The sequence below is a fragment of the Pseudonaja textilis genome, chromosome 2, assembly GCF_049901715.1.
Source record: "Pseudonaja textilis isolate UNSWEBS1 chromosome 2, rPseTex1.2, whole genome shotgun sequence".
Classification (NCBI taxonomy): Eukaryota; Metazoa; Chordata; class Lepidosauria; order Squamata; family Elapidae; genus Pseudonaja; species Pseudonaja textilis.
The window spans coordinates 104,059,218-104,081,413 of NC_141991.1; the positions used below are offsets into that span (position 1 = coordinate 104,059,218).

Below are 22,196 nucleotides of genomic sequence, written 5' to 3' on the forward strand. Positions count from 1 at the left end.
ATTCTGGCAGACTGGAAGCAAAAATACGAGGAGACTCAGTCTGAACTGGAAGCTTCCCAGAAGGAGTCTCGGTCACTGAGCACAGAGCTCTTCAAGATGAAGAACGCGTATGAAGAATCCTTGGATCACCTGGAAACTATGAAGCGTGAAAACAAGAACCTGCAACGTAAGTCCATGTTAATATATGCACTCACTCAAGCCTAATCATGGTTTTATAGTAGGAAGTTTCCACTTCACTTCCATCTAGTCCTATTTACTTTGATGAAAGATGGGAAAGTTATATTCCTCCAGATGTTACTGAAATGCAACTTCCAGCACCACCAGCCAAGATAAGCAATGGTGAGGGATGTTGTTCAACATTATGTATATAGTAATAGTTTCCTCATGGTTGTCTTAGGCTGCTCATACCTTCAATCCATCAAATGTAAAGCATTAATATGAACAGTAGAACTTGTATTTGTGTTAAAAGCTGGATAACATTTTGTAACATTTTGCACAGCAAGATTTCTCTTTGCTGTTCCACTTTTTCACTGTATTTTGTGTCACTCTAATAGAGGAGATTGCTGACCTCACAGAGCAAGTTGCTGAGGGTGGAAAAGCTATTCATGAGTTGGAGAAAGTGAAGAAGCAGATTGAGCAAGAGAAAGGAGATCTCCAGAGTGCCCTAGAAGAAGCTGAGGTAATTATATTATAGGATAAATTAAAAAAAACTGTACTCCTGGCAGTGAACTAAATAATTCTATTGGTAGGATATTCTTACTAAATAAACTTTCAGGTGATAGCTCCATAATGATTGCTTTATTGTCTTTTTACTTTTAAGGCCTCTCTGGAACATGAGGAGGGCAAACTCTTGCGCATCCAACTTGAGCTGAACCAGGTGAAATCTGACATTGACAGAAGAATTGCAGAGAAGGATGAAGAAATTGATCAGCTGAAGAGGAATCACCTGAGGGTAGTAGAGTCCATGCAGAGCACTTTGGATGCTGAAATTAGGAGCAGGAATGATGCCCTGCGGCTTAAGAAGAAGATGGAGGGCGATCTGAATGAGATGGAGATCCAACTCAACCATGCTAACCGTCAAGCTGCTGAAACACTAAAAAATCTCAGGAACACACAAGGGCTGCTCAAGGTACATATTTACTTCTATATTCAAGACACAGTTGATGTTTTTATTGTATCACAACTATTTTCAAAGACAAATATTGCAATAACCTGTTTTAGGATACTCAAATACACCTGGATGATGCTTTGAGAAGTCAGGAAGATTTGAAGGAACAAGTGGCTATGATTGAGCGCAGAGCAAACCTCATGCAGGCAGAGATTGAAGAGCTCCGGGCAGCTCTGGAACAGACAGAGCGGGCAAGAAAAGTGGCTGAACAGGAACTTCTGGATGCTAGTGAACGTGTGCAGCTGCTCCACACCCAGGTAGATAAGTTTTTGGTTCAAAAATAGCAAAAGTAGAAATATTTTTGTGCTTAATCTGCTTTGGGACATTTTGGTAAATCCCAAATGGCTCGATAGCGTTTGTTCAATAACTAAGAACTTATTCAAAATTGAATGCTTATTTACTCTCTGGAAACTACATTGTTGTTCTCTCAAATTAGAGCTAAACTCTACTCCTCTTTGTAGTCACTTCTATTCTGCAACAATCATTCTGAAACCAACAGTTCTAGCAGTCATTGATTTTCCTTCCATTCCTGGATTGGATAGAAAATTTCAGCTCTTCTAATTATTTAGTCTCTTTCTCTCTCTGTATGCACACTTGTGGCTTCTGCCTTCTTTGAAAAATCATTGACCACATTATTTTTAAATAGAACACCAGCCTGATCAACACCAAGAAGAAACTGGAAACAGATATTTCCCAGATCCAGAGTGAAATGGAGGAGACTATTCAGGAGGCACGCAATGCTGAAGAAAAGGCCAAGAAAGCCATCACTGATGTGAGTAAAATGGGTTTTTGCTGAAAACGTTAGTCAATTTACACCAGACATTCTGTATTCTCATCTGTTTGGTTCATTTATTATTAGGCAGCCATGATGGCAGAAGAACTGAAGAAGGAACAAGACACCAGTGCCCATCTTGAAAGGATGAAGAAGAACCTGGACCAGACTGTGAAGGATCTGCAACACCGTCTTGATGAGGCAGAGCAACTAGCCCTGAAAGGAGGGAAAAAACAGATCCAGAAATTGGAAGCCAGGGTATGTATGATTCACATATAACAATTGCCATGCATATATTTGTGAACTTTTGATTTGCTTTCTCTGTGTGCAGTGTTACCTGAATATTCAGAGAAATATTGAAGAGCAAAAATATGGTCTGCACATAGTCTGCCCAACATAAAGTTGCCCTACATATCCCAAGGTTTGCTACCTGTATTTTTTCATCACTCTTATTATTTCTTTCACTTTTTAATCTCTTCACCCACTCCTAAAATACTTTTTTATTTCCATTAAAATTATATCATCTTTTTGCCTCCTTTAAATCATTATTTATTGTCCTTGATTACATTATTTGCCACAGTCTTTTTATTTTGTACACATTATACAACAACTTTCTTTTATCCACACTTTTTTCCCTTTCTGCAGATTTTTCATCTGCAGCCTTTTTAATGAGATAATTCCAGCAATCCTTTGTCATATTTCCTATTGGTATCATTCGAAAAGCCCCTGTGTCATTCTGTGACTCTCGTGTTTTGAGATCTAACCAGCCTGCAAGATTTCTCAAGAATTATTGCAAGGAGTTCTATGACAACCTCCATTTTTTATTTTGGTAGCCTAGAAAGTCATTTATCTGCCCTAGAGAACTGAATTCATTCAAATTAAATTGTTTCTCTTCTATGTTCTTCTTGCCTGGTTTAAGGAGGCCTGGTTTACTGGGAAATGGATGATCACCACTATGCCACTGGGAAAAAAGTGGCATAGTGGGGATCATCCATTTCCCTTTTTCTCACAACAGATCTATCACTCTTTGGGTTTCCTTTTGGTTTCTAATGTACACAAATAACTTTTTAACGTGTTTTTTTAATATTTCTTGATGGCCAGTCTTCACTGCTACTGCCTTTTTGATTCTGGGCATTTGCCAGCCCCTTCATTTTATTACAGTTTAACACACTCCTGATTATACAGAGAATGCAAACACTTTCCCCCCATATTTGTAAGGTGTAATCTTATAATGTATATCCCTACAAGATAAGATCTATTCTTACAAGAGTCTCTTCCCAGGAATTGACCATTGTCACATAGTCCACAGCCATGGATGTAGACTGTGTTTAACTTCCAAGACTCTACCTTTTTTTTTCTTGCACCATGATGCTCAGTCAGAAATATTGATGAAAAAGCTAGTTGTGCTCCCAATTCCCTTATCTTCTTGCCTAAGGAACTTGCATTCATCAACTACACTCCACTTCATTCACTCTATATCCATCCTTCTTCTTTCTCTTAGTGTTACATACGCATTTCTTGCTTTTCTTTGTAAATTCCTGCTTTCCACCATTTACTTCTTCTACCTTCTAAACTGCATTTGTTAATATACCATGGTATCACTAGATGGAACTATCAGTATTGATCTATACCATCCACCATGGCAGAAGCCAATTAAGTTACCTGCCTCATTTGTACCCATGACACATGCAGCATTGCCTGTGGTGTTCAGTAAAATGCCATTTGGTTTCAAAACATTTTTGCGTGGAATGTACAAATGCAACCAAGGTCCTATTTATCCAAGCCTTCATGCATTCTTTTAGGCAAACTAAGATCTCTAAATATGGAAACTCTCTTAAAAGCCAAAATACTTTGCCCACATCCCACACTCTTTGAATGCTGTGATGGATGCTGCCAACAAAATAATGAAAAGAGGAATGGAGCAAACCATATAAAACAAAGTTGGGCAAAGATAATTAAAAAAGGAAGCTTTGGACAGCATTCACCTATATCGGGGATGTCAAACTCTAGTTCATTAAGGGCTGCATCAGGGTTGTGTTTGACCTCGGAAGGCCGGGGTGGGCATGGCCAGCATGAAATCTCTCATGTTAGGGAACACCTGTGGTGGTCCGAGCGCTCTGCCAGTGAAAACGGGCTGTCAAGCTCCATTTTGTGCTGTGATTGACAACCTCACAATGGTCTCCTGCAATCCCTGAGACGGCATCCTGCAACCCTCTGCCAGCAAAAAAAGAGCTCAGGCCGAATCCGTTCCCCACAGGGCTTGAATTTGACATCCCTGATCTATATAGTTATGTGTAGCTAATCCTTAGAGCCAAGTTTCCACATGCATTTTCATAATTTAGTGGGAATCTCTACTGCTAGGATTACATGTTTTAATTTTCTTTTTAATTCAGGTTCGTGAGCTGGAGTCTGAGAATGAGAATGAGCAGAAGCGCAGTGCAGAAGCTATCAAAGGTGTACGGAAATATGAGAGAAGAGTAAAGGAACTAACTTATCAGGTGAGAATGGAAGCTGTCATTTATTTCAAATGCTTTTAAGAAAAATAAATAAAAGTATAAATAATTTGCATACTTACTCTTTCCATTCTTTATATTATTACTATTTAAATAGTCTGAAGAAGACCGTAAGAATGTTCTGAGGCTCCAGGATCTGGTAGATAAACTACAGCTTAAAGTGAAAGCATATAAGAGACAATCTGAAGAGGCGGTAAGTACACAGGATGACCTAGTCTCCAAAACTCTCCCTGCACAATTAAAACTCACTATGCATAGCGCATAAAAATAATGAGGATTAGTCTTAAAAAGGTCACATTTTATATTGCTTGTGAATATAAAGAATTATTTATTTGAGAGCTTGTAAAGTGTCAACCTATTCTTTTGCACTTCGGATGAATGAAGACCTTCATGGAATTAATGTTAATCTTTTTAACCTCATGAGATTCTTCATATGCTTCTAGTTTGAGATTTCAGATTAATTTTAGGCCCTTAAAAAGATTCTCAGAAGAATTATTATGTTTTCTTTCTTTCTTTCTTTCTTTCTTTCTTTCTTTCTTTCTTTCTTTCTTTCTTTCTTTCTTTCTTTCTTTCTTTTTTTCTACAACTGGGAATTAAATTTGAATAATTGTATGTTTTTCTAGGAGGAACTTTCCAACGTGAACCTTTCCAAGTTCCGCAAGATTCAGCATGAGCTGGAAGAAGCTGAGGAGCGGGCTGACATTGCTGAGTCCCAGGTGAACAAACTCAGGGTGAAGAGCCGCGAAGTGCATAAGAAGGTCATTATAAGCGAAGAATAAACTCACCGTGGAAACGGCAAAGTGACCGAAGAGAAGCGCAAAATGTGAAGCTCTTTCTCACTTCCTGTAATTACTGTTTATCTTTCCTTTAATAACTAGAAAATAAAGATGGTAGAGAACTTTGCATACTAAAAACAGTTGTGGCTTTCTTTTCATTCTACTTAATGCTAAAAAGTGGAGATCATTTATGCACTTCTATTTTTCTATCTGGTAGGATGCATACATTTAAATAAGTTTTATTAATATCTATTATTTCTATATAGAAATATATGATGTCTATATGATGTCCATAAGATAATGATTATAATAATTTCCATAAAATTGGATTTCCCTTGGTAATAAAATTATCTTGGTAGTAGAATTAAATGGGCTGCAGAATATAGAGTATAGAATATTGAGACTTGAATATAGAACACTTCTGAGCGTTGATCTCAGAAAAGCTATGTAGGATTGAAGTTTGTTTGGAAAGCAGAGTACCAAAAAAGGTAAACTAGGAAGGAAAAAAAGGAAAACTGTAGAAGTACCAGTGGCAAATCACTGCTGTCTTGTCATCCAGAAAACTACATGGAAGCATTGGCATAGTTGTCAAAAACTGAACTTGACTTAGGGAAGCCTTGACCTGCCAGTATTAATTTTCAGTTTTGCAATATGGAGTTCACAGATTTTAATGGAAAGGCACTTTATATATTTAAAATGATATGGGTAATATGGTTAGTTTAAATAGGCACAAACAGAATATATTTTTATTTTTATACTAAATCCAATGAAAACACATTAAGAAGTAAGGGAGCTTCCATATAAGGCTTTCATTATTCAGCCATATTTCTTAGAATTGTATGAAGCATCCAGGTAATCCAAGTTTTCATTTTTCCTTTGTTTCTGCACTATAGAAAATGTAATATATTCCTTCTTCAGAGTTATACAGCGTACAGCCATTATATAACCCTGACCAAATAGTTTTCAGTACTATCCTGGTACCAGTGGTGGGATTCAATTTTTTTTACTACCGGTTCTGTGGGCGTGGCTTGGTGGGCGTGGCAGGGGACAGATACTGTAAAATCTCCAGTCAGAGGGGGTATTTGCCGATTCTCCAAACTACTCAAAATTTCCACTACCAGTTCTCCAGAACTGGTCAGAACCTGCTGAATACCACCTCTGCCTGGTACATAGTCATACATCTGTTTTAAAGGAATCAGCTAAATGACAAAAGAACCATTAAATATACGTACAGTGGAAATAACACAGAGATTGATTAGGAATTAAAAAGAAAATAACATGGGGAAATAAGAATAAATTTCATATTCATTAGGGGGAACATTATAAAGGAACAAACCAAGCTTTGTTATACAAATAGTATTGGTCTTTTTCCAAATTGATGATTAGGTCTTGGAGAACTGAAATTTGAATAGTGATTTAATAGACATCCAAACACATGGTGACTGCTGTTACAAAACTACATAGTTTTGTAGTTCTAATAAGAAAATAAATTTTAGCAGTTGGGAAAATACTTTGTATACTGGATTGTACTACTAAAATATTCAACTCACACAAAAGAGGCAGAAAAATTACGTAATTGTAAACTCACAAATGGAATCAGCTTGGGGAAGTGCTATTTTTGGTGTCAGTCTTACACCATCTGTAATTTTGTAAGTCAGAGGCCTCCAAACTTGGTAACTTTAAGACTTGAGGATTTCAACTGCCAGAATTCCTCAGTCAACCATGCTAGCTGGGGAATTCTGGGAGATGAAGTCCACAAGTATCAAAGTTGCCAAGTTTGGAGACCCCTGCTGTATGTGATATTACTTTAGCTTGAATTGTTTTTGGTGATTGTTATCTAGTATTTAATCTTTAAAAAATCTTTAAATTTGAATAAAACTTGGCTAAGCACGTTGAAACTGACATTAACTGCATGTAGGCTTGAAATTTGTGCCCCTCCCCTCTCTCTCATTTATCATCTATTATAAATAATAAGATAAGTAGATTTCTCCAGAATTTTGACAAAATTCTATGAGGTTTTTAATCTCTGAGGAATGAACAATAACCAATTAAGCAGAAAATGAAAAAGTGCTCTAAAGTTCTAACTAATCATTTCCTCTGCTTGTGAAGCCGATCAGTGCTAAATAATGTATAACTTTATATTTGGCTGTGCTAAGGATCATGGAAGAGGAAGATGAAATTCTTGCATTACATACCTATTTAATGGCCAGCACATCTCTTAGAGAAACAATAGTGGGTTAAACAATAACCCACTACACATCCAGGCTCCAAACCAAAAACAACACACAGAGATTTTTCCAAGTAGAGATATTTTATTATTTCACACCTGTCGGTAAAATCTTGCCAAACTGAGCACTCTACTGTCTACATCTATCATATATCTACCATATACTACAGGAATTACTAGGGAGGGTCTGTTTTCATCCTCTTTCTCTAACATATAACATTTGCACCGAGCTTCATTCCTCTGGAATGCGCCCTCTCCCTTCTGGGAATCCGCCTCCTTACTACATTCCATCACCTAAACAAATGGAAAGGAAGGAATACTGCAAGCAGTTCCCATTCCTACAGTAACGTCGCAAACACTGAGGGAGAATGAACAAGCAATGCCTAGGGAAAGGTGGGGAGAACATGGAAAAGGAGTGCCATAGATCCTGGAAGGAGAACAATGAAGCAAATTAACCTAATGCGGAACTTCCCAAAATAGCATCTGAGAAAGGACATGTTAAAGGGAAGTTTGAGTTTGCCGCTCAGGACTTGGCAAACCACATTGACTCCTTCTTGCAGCATACAAGACCCTCATGCTCTTTTATTTTTCCATCATCATCATATCTCTGTCTCAATAACCTTTGGCTTGCTATTGCAAGGCACAAGTATCTCTTCCCAGGCTGTTCTCTTGCACGCTCTTACAGAACACATGCTCCTTATAACTCAAATTCTAAGCATGGTCCAAAGGGTGTGTGAATACTGTCTTGGTAATCATAGAAGGCATGCCAAGAGGCCCACAAGTCTCCTATTCCTTACTCGTCATCATGACTATTTATCAGACGTTGTCTGAAAATAGTAGACAGGTTTTCCTATTCCAACAAAAATGATTAATTGCACAATAGGTTTTGGACATATCACAATCAGATTGGGATAAAAAATTTAACAATTACAATATTTGTGTTCCTCTGGCAGTAACGCAGAAGCCAGTTATCCTTTCCCTTCTGCCAAGGTATCAATGAAAATTGTTTCAGGAAAAAAAAAGTCACTTAAATGTTACTGAAGCTATTTAAATGCGGCAAAAAGTCATTTAAAATCCCTTTTTTAAAACTGGTTTTTAAGTGGGGGTGGGGTTGGTCAGTAGCACTTTTATGTTAAGATGCTTTTTATTGAAAATGTTATAAGTTAATGACTTCCATCAAATATATTTAGAAATGATACAGGCACTTGCAGGAATGCAGTGGCTCAACTCTAAAAATATCCAGGGATAATATGAGTAAGAATTATGTTTGCAGTCAACTTTGCCAAAACAATACTTGGCCAGAAATATTTGACCTGTGGCAGAGGAGGTGCTAAGGCTGAGTGGATATTATAAAAGAGTTTCTGGGACCTGCCTTGTCTTTGATCTGCTGAGCTTTGCTACGGTTTCAAGGTAAGTCATGTGAAGAATGAACTGGCATTGGAGGGAAGGATCACAGGTAGGCCAGGGATTCTATACTTCCCAGGGCCTTCTTGCCATCTCTGGAACTAACTTCTCTGAGGACATTCAAACTTGTTCTTGAATATGTCTTTACATTTCCATTCTTTATACCAATATATTCTTGGAACTTTGGAAATCTTGGATTACAAAGAGAATCATCATCATAATCATCTTTTTTTTTTCTAAATTGTTCTGGCCAGCCTCAAGGCTGCCTGTAATTTCTTGCAAAAGGTGAGGTAAGGCATAACAGTGCTAGTTTCCATAATATAGATAGTATTATAATGCTCATAATGTAGATAATATTATGATCCCCATAATATAGATAAAACTGCATTTGAAAATGTGATCAACGTGTAGCATCTAACACATAGTAAAATAAACAAGTAATTTCTAAAGATGGATATTTTATTTATTAGTTTATTATTTTCATTTATTAAAATTGTTTGCAGCCCATCTTGCTACAAGAATCTAGGAAGAAATAAAATAATGTAAGCAAAACATTTTAAAAGTAAAAATAAATGTAAGCATTAAATATAAATGGATCCCCAAATCTATTCGGAAATTCATTTTTAAAATAAAAAATAAAATGTAGAACTACAATACTTAAAAAGCGATGGAACACTGAATTTTATTTCAGAACTTAATCAGCAAGGTGCAAATCTTATGCTGGATCTCTGTGACCCCCTAATGAAGATGTTTCATTTTGCTGGCCATGAAGATGATAGTTTTCTAGTTACAATTTTTGGGAAGATGCTTTACTTTCAAACACAGCAGAATGCATCACAAAGCAGGCTTCTATACTGTCACTTTCAACAAAAAGAGATAAGAGACTGGAATATTTCTAATGCCAAGGATGAAGCAGACAGTATTTAATTTCATAGACACAAAATGCTCACAAACTTTTATTTTTCAAAACAGTAGAGCAAAAATATAATGGCATATGCCTACTTCAAAAGAAAGACAGCCTGGAGGCAGGAGATAGAAATAGTTTCTGTTGCTGATTAAATTCACAGCTCCTTCATTAGAATACTTACCCCTGTTGGAATACATAATAATTATAATATACATTGTAAAAAAGTAATTACATATTTTATACGTAATGATAATATTTTATAGTTGTTCCATGTACATAAATCACATTTTTCCATCCACATTTTTTACTTCCTTTTCTGCTTCACTTTTTTATTTTTATTTTTTATAAAATATGTGCTGAGTTCTCAGCAGAATTCCACTTTGTTACCTATACTCAACGAAAGTAATTGCTTACAGATTATGGAAATAGGGAAATAGGATGGTTTTGCTGTATGCTGAATTATTTTTCTTTCAGAGTATAAATAGGTCTCCCTCCTTCCCTTCTTTTTCTCCTCTGGCCCACCCTCTTCCCCTCTGCCCTTCCCCCCTCTCTATATCTAGTCTGAGCTCCTACACTTCTCATTTTGTCTATTCATCCATAGTTTCTATTATTTTTTCTTTTGGATACCTTGAGTAAAAACTTGAAGATAATAATGATGACAGTAGAAAGACGCAGACCACATGCTGATTTATTAATATCTACAAGTTCCTAACGGAATTGAAATGGCACATCTTATATTTCTTGGTCAACTTCTCTTCTTCCAGAAAAGAAAACACAAGTTCCTTCTAGCAGGGAATGTTGTTTCCATCAAAGGAAGGAAATCTGGAGGGGTCTTGTAGTCATAAACAGTTGCTTAGTCCACAAGGTGGAAGGGTGCAAAACAAACAAAAACTAATAATTTAGCCTTCCAGAAAAGCTCTTGTATTGTACCTATAACCTGATAGACCATCTTTCCTCCACATAGTCTTCTCTGCTGCAGTGTGCCCTGTAAACTGCAGCCATGTCATCAGACGCTGAAATGGCGATTTTCGGGGAAGCTGCCCCTTATCTCCGGAAGTCAGAAAAGGAAAGAATTGAATCCCAGAATAAGCCCTTTGATGCCAAGACCTCCGTTTATGTGGTGAATGCTAAGGAATCCTACGTGAAAGGCGTTGTACAAAGTAAAGAAGCAGGGAAAGTCACAGTCAAGACTGAAAAAGGAGAAGTGAGTAAAGGACAAGAAACTTATTGTCAAAGGTTATCCTTTATTAGATCAGGTCAACTTATCAATGCCTTTTCTTTCCTAGAGTGTCACTGTAAAGGATGATCAAGTCTTTCCTATGAACCCTCCCAAATATGACAAGATTGAGGACATGGCCATGATGACCCACCTCAATGAACCTGCTGTCCTGTATAACCTCAAAGAGCGTTATGCAGCCTGGATGATCTATGTGAGTGCAGCCATGTTTTCTGTTTGCTGCTTTCTGCTAGGGCAATACTGTGGACTCAAATAATGCATGTGTAATCTCTTAAGACCAGTAAGGATCATGCAACGTCTGAACAAATACCCAACACAGATTTTAATGATAATAGACTCAACTGATGGCTTCATGTTTTTACATGGTGTCTAGAAATGAACACCTTTAGAATAACTATCATATATTAGGAGAAGGATAAACTGATCCAAACAAAGTTAATAAAGAACAATGTCCAGTTTTGATAGCATCGGCCAACAAAAAGCCCGTTGAAGTACCACTCAGATTACAAATTTGCATTGTCAGAATAATCTACAAGTCAGTTTGGTGATCACATATTTCTACACAAAATTAACATTCGTATAGATAAAAGGTAGGCTATATTACGCACATAGATAATGTTCCCACATCTGTGCATGACCTCTGCACTTTTTATGGACTGATATAACAGTTTCTGCACAAAAGAATGTGCTGTGCGCATATTTTTTAAATGAATCTTTAGAAAGTATGGAACATATGATACTAATATCACATAGTAAATATCTATCATTTTTTATTATTTATTTATTTATTTATTTTCCTTTTCAGCTTTTCAACTCTTTCCCCCTTCCATATAACTATTTTATATATGATTCATTTCCTTAAGGTTTAAGGAAAATAATGAATATAACAAGCAAATAGATGATAATATTTGTGTTGTACCTTTGCAGACCTACTCAGGTCTCTTCTGCGTCACTGTCAATCCCTACAAGTGGTTGCCAGTGTACAACCCAGAAGTGGTGGCAGCTTACAGAGGCAAAAAGCGTCAAGAGGCCCCTCCCCATATCTTCTCCATCTCTGACAATGCATACCAGTTCATGTTAACTGGTGAGTTGATGAATGTTTCTGAATGTTTCTGAAAAAAAATAACAATAAGGTAGGGAAAACAGGTAGAACATGACTCTTGGAATTCCTTTCAGACCCTTGAGAATAGATACCCCCACGAACGGAAGCTTCAGTTGGTGCAAAATGCAGTGGCCAGCATTGTTTTGTGCAGCCCCTAAAGTGCACATTTCACCTCTCCTGAGGGAACTACATTGGTTGCCAATTTGCTTCCAGAAGCAATTCAAGGTGCTGGTTGTCACCTTCATGGCTTGGGACCAGGTTATCTGAGGGAACGTCTCTTGCCAGTCACATCTATCCCACCCACTAGGTGGGAAGGCAAGGAATGTTGCGGATCACATCCTCTAGGGAGATACATCTGGTAGGACCCAGAAGAAGGGCCTTCTCTGTGATGGCTCCCTCTCTCTGGAAAAGCATTCCTCCATAGATTAGATTGGTCCCCACTCTTCCAGAAGGCCCTGAAGACATGGTTCTGCCAGTGGGCCTGGTGAACCCAGAGTGGGATGGAGCCCATTAAATGGCATGTATGAATATGTGTTGTTGCTGGGATGGGTGGGTGGGTGAGGGGCTATTCTTATTATTTTATTATTTTCTTTTTTTATTTTTATTTTTATATGATGTTTTTATACTCATGTAAGCCATCTTGAGTCATCATGTGCAAGTAGGTGGCAATATAAATTTTCTAAAATAAATAAATATTTATTATGATCAATGACAAAAAAAATTCCACAAATAGATGACAAAATAAATACTACAGGCAAAAAACAAATAGCAAATAGAACAATCATATCAACTATATACAATCATATCAGCCTATTATGGTTAAGTCACGATGGTCTTAAAATGAATCATATGTGACCAGACCTGTTTTTACAACCGTTTTTGCAGCAATCCTTAAAGAAATACGGAATCATTAAGCAAACATCTTGATCATTAAGCAAATACTATGGTTGTTAAGCAAATCTGCTGTTCACTATGGGGCATTTTTGCTGAAAATTGGAAATAAATTCTTTTTTTCAGTAAAAATGATATAAATTGAGGTCACAGGACTGCAAAGGGCCATAAATGAGGACTTATTGCCAAGCTCTTGAAATGCAGTCAGGTGATCACAGGAGGGGGGAGGGGTCAGCTATCAGAAGTTTGGAACTGAGTTGTAAGTCCCTTTGGGGGACGGTCCATTGTAACTTTGAATGGTCATTAAGCAAGTGGTCATAAGTTGAGGACTACCTATAGGCAATAAAACATAATATTTCCACATTCAAAGAAACAGAATGATATTGATAAGACATCTAAATACAGCCTGGAACACTGACTACGAAAATGTTACACGATACATCTGCACATCTTCATACAAGAAGCAATAAATACAGGCCATACATTGAATGCTTCATACATCTGGGATTTTTTAAAATTCCCCTCAAGAGCAGTAACTGAATGTAATTAGAATGGGATTTAAGAATAGCTCTGCTTTGAGTTTTGGAAAGGAATCGGAGAAGTTCACCAAATTGTTGAGCTATTACCCAATGGCTTGCCCATACAGATTCACTGAAGGAACTTTTGAGAGACTTGTTTTTCTCCATGATCACAACCTGATCTGACCTTTTTTCAAAGATGATGTTTCTGCTGTTGAACTTCTTCTGCTCAGTAAATCAGTAATCCTGCTGATGTAGTAAAAGAGGTTCACTTCTGAGTCCCTTTGCAGAACTTTTTTCCAATGCTTTTAAGCAGAAAAATAAATAAATAGACTCTGGCTCCTTAGAATCTTTCTCCTTCAAATGATAGTGATATATTGAATAGTTCTAGTGGTCAAGATATCTTAAAACAGTTACACTGTTCTGAAAATTAAAATGGTCACTGTTGAAAGACAAACAGATGAAAACTACTTATTTAGGATTTATGATGCATACACATATCTGCATATATATATATATATATACACACACACATATATACACATACATATATGTGTGTGTGTTTCATAAATCCTAAATAAGTAGTATATAGACATATATTTATAGCAATAGCAATAGCACATAGTGCTATTACATACTGCTTTACAGTGCTTTACAGCCCTCTCGAAACAGTTTACAGAGTCAGGATATTGCCCCCAACAATTTGGGTCCTCATTTTACCCACCTCAGAAGGATGGAAGGCTGAGTCAACCTTGAGCCTGGTGAGATTTGAACTGCCAACTGCAGGCACATACATATATATGTTTTCTTAAGTTTTCATGGGTACTTACATGTCTGGTATTCAGCTTTGTTCGGATATTTTCCCACGTCATTATAGTTGTGTTTTTAGAGTTGTAGCAATGTTTCGGCAGAATCTCATCTGCCATCATCAGGCTTATGTATTGTGTTTGTCTGTGAGTCAACGGCTGTGAAAGTCTGACTCACAGACGAACACAATACAGAAGCCTGATGTTGGCAGTTGAGATTCTGCCAAAACTTTGCTACAACTTTAAAAGCACAACTACAATGACGTGGGAAAATACCCGAACAAAGCTGAATGCCATACATGTAAGTACCCGCAAAAACTTAAGTATATATACACACACACACACACACACACACACACACACACACATAAATACATAAATACGTCTGTGTGTGTTGGGATAAGGGAGTTCAGAAATTTAGAAGATGTTCTTCTGCTCATTTATATTTAGAATGATCTAGGGATGGGTTTGGGGTTTTCTTTTGCAACGAACCTTATAATTGTAAAATATCACAAATAACTTTAAAAAAATTCTTTTCAGATCGTGAGAATCAATCCATTCTGATCACGTAAGTATGCCTTCTTAGCTGGTCTACTTTTGTTCTATTGATGTCTCTGAAATAAAATTAGGCTATCCCCCATCCCTACTTCTTAGTGATCTGGAGTTGGAATCTCAATGAAATGATATCTAACACATTAATGGAAGTCTTCTTTTAATTAACAGCGGAGAATCTGGTGCTGGAAAAACTGTGAACACGAAACGTGTCATCCAGTACTTCGCAACAATTGCAGCTACTTCTGACAAGAAAAAGGAAGAACCAGCCCAAAAAGGCAAAATGCATGTGCGTGTTTTTTTCATAAAAGATGAAAAGTGAATGCCTAGAAATTTTTCCTGATGAAACAAATTGAAATTAATCCTGATTTTTTCACTGAAGGGCACTCTCGAAGATCAAATCATCAGTGCCAATCCTTTGCTGGAAGCTTTTGGAAATGCCAAGACTGTGAGGAATGACAACTCTTCACGTTTTGTAAGTCCTGTGCAAAATAGGATCAAATACCTTCATGCGTGAAAAACTGAATGCCACCTCTTTTTGCAAGTTAATCTCTAAAACAGAGTAAAATTAGGTCTCCCCAAATTTTTAATATTATGCCTTCACTTCCTTAAAGGGCAAATTCATCAGAATCCATTTTGGTGCGACTGGCAAACTGGCTTCTGCAGACATTGAGACATGTAAGGGATATTTCTTTGTGTGCTTATATGATCCTTTCTTTTTTCCTTAACTAATTCAACTTCATTGCTTTGCCAGATCTGCTAGAGAAGTCCAGAGTTACCTTCCAGCTCAAGGCTGAAAGGAGCTACCACATCTTTTATCAGATCATGTCCAACAAGAAGCCAGAACTGATTGGTAAAGAGAATCATTCATTTGGAAGACTATTTCCACTATTAAACATTACAAATGTGCTGATGATTGAAAATGAAATCATGTTTGTGCTTCTTTTTATGCAGAGATGCTTCTGATCACTACCAACCCATATGACTTCCATTTTGTCAGCCAGGGTGAGATTACTGTTCCCAGCATTGATGATCAAGAAGAGTTGATGGCAACTGACGTAAGTAATTTGCAAAATTGACATGAAATATTAACTTCATTACATATCCATTTTTGGTATACCATTTTTTGGCCCAATTATATTATGAGTGAAAATATTTTGTAAATGTCCCAGTAGAAACTCTGGTGTTTCAGTCAGAGTGCTTCAGGGAATAGCAATAGTGGAAGGAAATTCCCTTTTCCCATCTTTCTTTTAAACTAAACTTATTACTGCCACTGCTACAAAAAAGGGTTTTGATATTCTTCCTTTCAGATTTTTCCCTTTTTATAATGAGTCATCATAGTTTAGTGCTGACCAAAAACACTAATGAAGCCATGTGGGCATGTTGGAAATCAAGGGAACCTAAAGGACTTGCTAACTCCTTTTCCAGAAGGATTTTCTATCTTGATGCAGTATTTCAAGGCCAGTAAAAAGAAAAAAAAAATCCCGCAGGTCACTTGTTACTAGAATGTAGCATTGTGCTTTCATCTAGCATATCAGGCAGTATTTTGACTATAGATTTCATTGCCAGAGTGCCATTGACATCCTGGGCTTCACTGCTGAGGAAAAGACAGCCATTTACAAGCTGACTGGAGCTGTTATGCACTATGGGAATATGAAATTCAAGCAGAAGCAGCGAGAGGAGCAGGCTGAGCCAGACGGCACTGAAGGTATTTGGCTACAGAATGACAAACATGATATGCTAAGCCTCCGAATATGATATGGAGGATGCAGTACAACATATCGTTTACAGAACTGCTAGGATATTGCATTTTATTATAAGTATTTTCCTTACTACGCAAAGACACGGTGCTTTTGAAAAGTTTAGTTTTAGAAGCAAATACATAGGAAAATTGCTATTTTGCCATTTGCTAGATATACATACCTTCAGCAAACTTTGGCAGTGTGATCATCTCTACTTCCTACTAAGCTGACTCTAGTTGTACGCATCTGCTTTAGGGTGGCCTCTCCCAAATAATACAATAATTCAATTGTTAACCAAATCAATAATTCAAAATGCTAATTAAATTAGAAGTTGGTAAAAAAAAATCTGGATGGTCTTTTTGTCAAAATTAGAATTGGTTTTGGTCTTCTAGAAGAATTGGAAATTATAGTTTTTCTTATATACACCGATCATATCTTCTTTTCTTGAATTTTTCCAGTCTGATTTTGATGTCCATTACTTAAGTATTTCATACTGCATGAGATTTATAATAAAAAAGACTCTAACTCTTTCTTGTCTATTTTCAGTTGCTGACAAGGCTGCTTACCTCACGAATCTCAACTCAGCAGATCTGTTGAAAGCTCTGTGCTATCCCCGGGTCAAGGTCGGCAATGAATATGTAACCAAAGGCCAAACTGTCCAGCAGGTAAGTCTTTCTAAAATCAAAGGGAAAGGTAAAATATTTATTACACTCTTTACGTGAATGTTCCATGTTGCATATGTCACCAATTTGTTCTTCTAGGTCTACAATAATGTAGGTGCTCTGGCTAAAGCTATCTTTGAGAAGATGTTCTTGTGGATGGTCGTTCGTATCAACCAACAATTGGATACCAAACAACCCAGACAATACTTCATTGGTGTGCTAGACATTGCTGGCTTTGAGATCTTTGATGTAAGGAAATGAAACCTTGGGACCAAGTAGATGGTTTTTGTTATCCAGTCTTCCTATCTCAGTTTTGTTCTATTATCTTTGTTCTGAAATGTTTTTGTTAGTTCATAACACAGACCTAGATTTTTTTTATTTGCAATTTTCAACTTAAAGAACATTGCAGCAGACTTCTAAAAAATATGTCAATGTGCACACATGTATAATTGATCCCACATATATTCAGAATTGAACAGCTAGCCAGTTTGGGGATTAGCAAATTCATAACCAAGAAAGAAAGTAATTTAATTAGCAATTCCATCCATATGCAAAGGAGAAAATAAACATATAGCCATTTTATTTAGTCAAAAATTAGTATTCTGTTTATAGTATCTATAATTATCCTTCAGTATAATAGTTATGAGCTTAATGCAGAACCTTATAAGATAATACTAATGCAGAACCTTATAAGATAATACTAACAGAATAGAATAGAATAGAATAGAATAGAATAGAATAGAATAGAATAGAATAGAATTCTTTATTGGCCAAGTGTGATTGGACACACAAGGAATTTGTCTTGATGCAAATGCTCTCAGTGTACATAAAAGAAAAGATACATTTGTCAAGAGTCAAGAATCTTAAGGTACAACACTTGATAATAGTCATAAGGTACAATAAATAATCAAATCAGTCAATAAAAATCATATTGAAAAACAGTCAATATAAATCATAAGGATATAAGCGACAAAGTTACAGTCATATAGTCACAAGTGGGAGGGGATGGGTGATAAGGAGTGATGAGAAGATTAATAGTAATAGTAGCGCATATTTTGTAAATAGTTGGACAGTGTTGAGTGGAATTATTTGTTTAGCAGAGTGATGGAATTTGGGAAAAAACTGTCCTTGTGTCTAGTTATTCTGATGTGCAGTGCTTTATAGTGTCTTTTTGAGGATAGGAGTTGACACAGTTTATGTCCAGGACATGAGGGGTCTGTAGATATTTTCACAGCCTTCTTTTTGACTCGTGCAGTATACAGGTTCTTGATGGAAGGCAGGTTGGTAGTAATTGTTTTTTCTGCAGTCCTAATTACTCCCTGAAGTCTGTGTCTATCTTGTTGGATTGCAGATATTATATAGACAAACAGATGAAAAATACAATTAAACATTTGGACACCAGAATTAAGAATGGATAATACATTGTGTGTTTTTAAAACAAATTCTCCCTTTTTTCTCTTTCAAGTTCAACAGCTTGGAGCAGCTCTGCATCAACTTCACCAATGAGAAACTGCAACAGTTTTTCAACCATCACATGTTTGTCCTGGAGCAAGAAGAGTACAAGAAAGAAGGAATTGAATGGGAGTTCATTGACTTTGGGATGGACTTGGCTGCCTGCATTGAACTCATTGAAAAGGTTTTGATCAAAAGTTATATTTAATTTTGCAGTAATTTCAACTAATGACTGTTAACTGCTTTAGCATAAATGAGCTGTACCCCTGGTTATAGCTATAAAGGTATGTCTTTTATGTTGCAGCTGTATATTTGTAACAATGCCTGCCTACTCAATATATTTTTTGAATGCTTGTTGTGCTGTTAATCATATTTCTTCATAGACTATCACAAGAAAACCATTGTTTTTGGCTGAAAATTACTAATGATGACATTATTTGAAATTAGTATATAATAACTTAGTCCATGTAGTGGCTAACTGTCTTTCACTCATTGTTTTACAGCCCATGGGCATTTTCTCCATCTTGGAGGAAGAATGCATGTTTCCCAAGGCAACAGACACATCTTTCAAGAACAAGCTCTATGACCAGCACCTTGGCAAGAGCAACAACTTCCAGAAACCCAAGCCTGGCAAAGGCAAAGCTGAAGCTCATTTCTCCCTTGTACATTATGCTGGCACTGTTGATTACAACATTAGTGGCTGGCTGGACAAGAACAAGGACCCCCTGAATGAAACCGTGGTGGGTCTGTATCAGAAGTCTTCCATGAAGACCTTGGCCTTACTGTTTGCTGACCGTCCAGCAGAAGGTAATTCTTAACACTTGAAATAGATTTATAAACATAATTTAGAGTCAAAACTGCCCATGTAAAGAATAGCTCAGTGCTGTTCCCAGGTGATTTTTTTAAAAACAAGTTAGGGATGTAATGTTTTATAGTTTTTAGCTTCTCCTACGGACCCTTGGCACATCCTTGCCCCATGTTCTATAAATAACCCCAACATTAACATTAGCTAAAGTACTTATGTTTCACCTTTTCTCTGAGAGCTTTATCCTCATGACAACCTTATGAGGTTGGCTGGGATGACAGACCAAGACTAGCCAAGTGACCCACACTGACCAAAAATATTGTGAGTCATGCTGAAATCTCTTCAGTCCAGGACTTAACCAGTACACTATAGTTGCTCTTTTAATTTTCTGCCACAAAAACTCCAAATGTATAATTTTCAAAGAAATACAAATAAATATATGAGCTGAGTTGTATTAAATTGTATAAGTTGTATTAACAGGGGGATACAATCAAGATCAAGGAAAGTACTAATACCACTCTATAAAGCCTTAGTAAGAGTACCGCATCCAGTTTTGTTCACCACATTATAAAAAAGATGTTGAGACTCTAGAAAAAGTACAGAGAAGAGCAGCCAGGATGATTAGGGGACTGGAGGCTAAAACATATGAAGAACGGTTGCAGGAACTGGGCTTGGCTAGTCTAGTGAAGAGAAGGACCAGGGGAGACATGATAGCAGTCTTCCAATATTTGAGGGGCTGCCACAGGGAGGAAGGGGTCAAGCTATTTTCTAAAGTGCCTGTAGGCCAGACAAGGAATAAAGGATGGAAACTGAACAAGGAGAGATTCAACCTGGAAATAAGGAGAAACTTTCTGACAGTGAGAACAATCGACCAATGGAACAGCTTGCCCTCGGAAGTTGTGGGAGCGCCATCACTTGAGACTTTCAAGGAGAGATTGGAGTGCCATTTGTCAGAAATGGTGTAGGGTCTCCCACTTGGGCAGGGGGTTGGACTAGATGACCTACAAGGTCCCTTCCAACTCTGATTATCTGTTATCTGTTATCTGATCTGGCTCAAACATGCTAAGCCATAGTATGCTTCAGTGTTCTGGATTTGCATAAGGTGAACTCACACAGTATGGTTTAGACAGACTTCACATCAGTCCCTACAATAAATCTTTCTTCAGAAACATGGCCCATATATTTGGATGTAGTGTGAGTACTTAAGCAGCTCACACTATAGTTATAAAAGAAGCCACTGCTACATAGAAGATAAGCCTATGACAGAGCACAGGAATATTTCAAATACAAAGCTTTTCTCTCCTATATTTTTCCAAATCAATGAAAGTTTAATTGTTCTATTTCCCACTTTTAAGGTTGGCATTTGATCAGAGTTTACCTAACAGTGTTGTCTGCCTTTAATTCTTGCCTCACCAACTGCAGTTCTTATAACTATAATCACATACATATAAGATTGAAATATCTTGTTTAACAAACTGTAACACAAGCATGTGATACACCTAATACCTACTGTTAGGTATTATAGGTATCTGTAGGATAAATTATTAAGCCCCAGATAACTGTCTAATTGTGGTTCCCCCACCTTTTCTTTTCTTTTTCCCCAGAGGGCAAGAAAGCTGCCAAGAAGAAGGGCTCCTCCTTCCAGACTGTGTCTGCCCTTTTCAGGGTATGGAACTCAGATGTTCTTATCCTTTATTCCATCAAGGACACTTGTGCAGGAATGACATGCCTCTCTGTATAAATGGAGGACATTTGTGGGGAGGGGTAGAATATGAGGGAAGATGTACCTCTGTGATAGAACACTGTTTTACTGCCACACAAAAAATACAGGTTTTGGCGGTTGCAGAATTGAAGATGGGAGAGCCATTGTCTGAGTCTTGATTGGCAGTGGTTTTCCAATGGAGAAGTTAGGAGAAGAGTCCACCAGAGTTGAACATAGGACAAGAGATCAACTGCAAAGCTATTGCCAGTTGATCTGCTACATAGATTAACTTCACATAAAGCAGCTTTCTATATCCATAGACTGATAGAGCAGTAGACATATTTATCCCTCTCAGAGGAGGAAAAGCAAGATAAGAACAATCGAATATTAGTTCACAGTATTCTGGAACAATAGAAGTCTACCAACGGTCCTTAAGAGAATACATCACAGTAAAGATTATAGAGACCGAACACAGTACACAATTCTGCTGGTTCTTTTTCTTTAAGCCCTGAGTTGTTAAACATTTCTTAACCACAACAGCATTTAATTAAAATATCTGTAACATGCTCTCAAAAGGTCAAGAACATGCATTGTCTTAAAAAAAGTTAACTAATACACCAATATAAATATAATCTGATACAGAATAGGGCAAAAGTGTTTTTAAAAAGGTTGTTTCTGAGAATTGGGGGAAAGTTCACAGTATTTTTTTTTTCTGGCTACATATGGCAAAATGTGGAGCTTACTCTTTAGTTTTTTTCTTAAGATATAAATTTGCTTTAAAAAACAAAACAAAAATATTTTTGTGTTTTCAAATCCTACAGGAAAACTTAAACAAGCTGATGACCAATCTGAGGAGTACTCATCCACATTTTGTGCGCTGCCTCATCCCCAATGAAACTAAAACTCCTGGTAAGATACAGAACTGTGTTTGATTTTAAAAAGAAAAATGTAATCTACCTT

The 22,196-nt window shown here is 37.0% G+C and overlaps 1 protein-coding gene across 1 annotated transcript in view; it reads left to right on the top strand.

Annotated features, from left to right (window-relative positions):
* LOC113437206 (uncharacterized) overlaps window positions 1-22,196 on the top strand; it is a 48,591-nt gene that overhangs the window by 13,566 nt on the left and 12,829 nt on the right. The window contains exons 30-54 of the mRNA XM_087923174.1: window positions 1-166; window positions 555-679; window positions 821-1,129; window positions 1,222-1,425; window positions 1,815-1,940; window positions 2,028-2,198; window positions 4,334-4,438; window positions 4,551-4,646; window positions 5,077-5,229; window positions 10,759-10,971; window positions 11,054-11,197; window positions 11,932-12,088; window positions 14,862-14,889; window positions 15,045-15,162; window positions 15,256-15,348; window positions 15,488-15,551; window positions 15,628-15,726; window positions 15,828-15,931; window positions 16,443-16,581; window positions 17,162-17,280; window positions 17,377-17,526; window positions 18,743-18,913; window positions 19,233-19,536; window positions 21,139-21,200; window positions 22,058-22,145. Coding sequence (XP_087779300.1) covers window positions 1-166; window positions 555-679; window positions 821-1,129; window positions 1,222-1,425; window positions 1,815-1,940; window positions 2,028-2,198; window positions 4,334-4,438; window positions 4,551-4,646; window positions 5,077-5,229; window positions 10,759-10,971; window positions 11,054-11,197; window positions 11,932-12,088; window positions 14,862-14,889; window positions 15,045-15,162; window positions 15,256-15,348; window positions 15,488-15,551; window positions 15,628-15,726; window positions 15,828-15,931; window positions 16,443-16,581; window positions 17,162-17,280; window positions 17,377-17,526; window positions 18,743-18,913; window positions 19,233-19,536; window positions 21,139-21,200; window positions 22,058-22,145 — 3,508 coding nt within the window. The remainder of the gene's footprint in view (window positions 167-554; window positions 680-820; window positions 1,130-1,221; window positions 1,426-1,814; window positions 1,941-2,027; window positions 2,199-4,333; window positions 4,439-4,550; window positions 4,647-5,076; window positions 5,230-10,758; window positions 10,972-11,053; window positions 11,198-11,931; window positions 12,089-14,861; window positions 14,890-15,044; window positions 15,163-15,255; window positions 15,349-15,487; window positions 15,552-15,627; window positions 15,727-15,827; window positions 15,932-16,442; window positions 16,582-17,161; window positions 17,281-17,376; window positions 17,527-18,742; window positions 18,914-19,232; window positions 19,537-21,138; window positions 21,201-22,057; window positions 22,146-22,196) is intronic.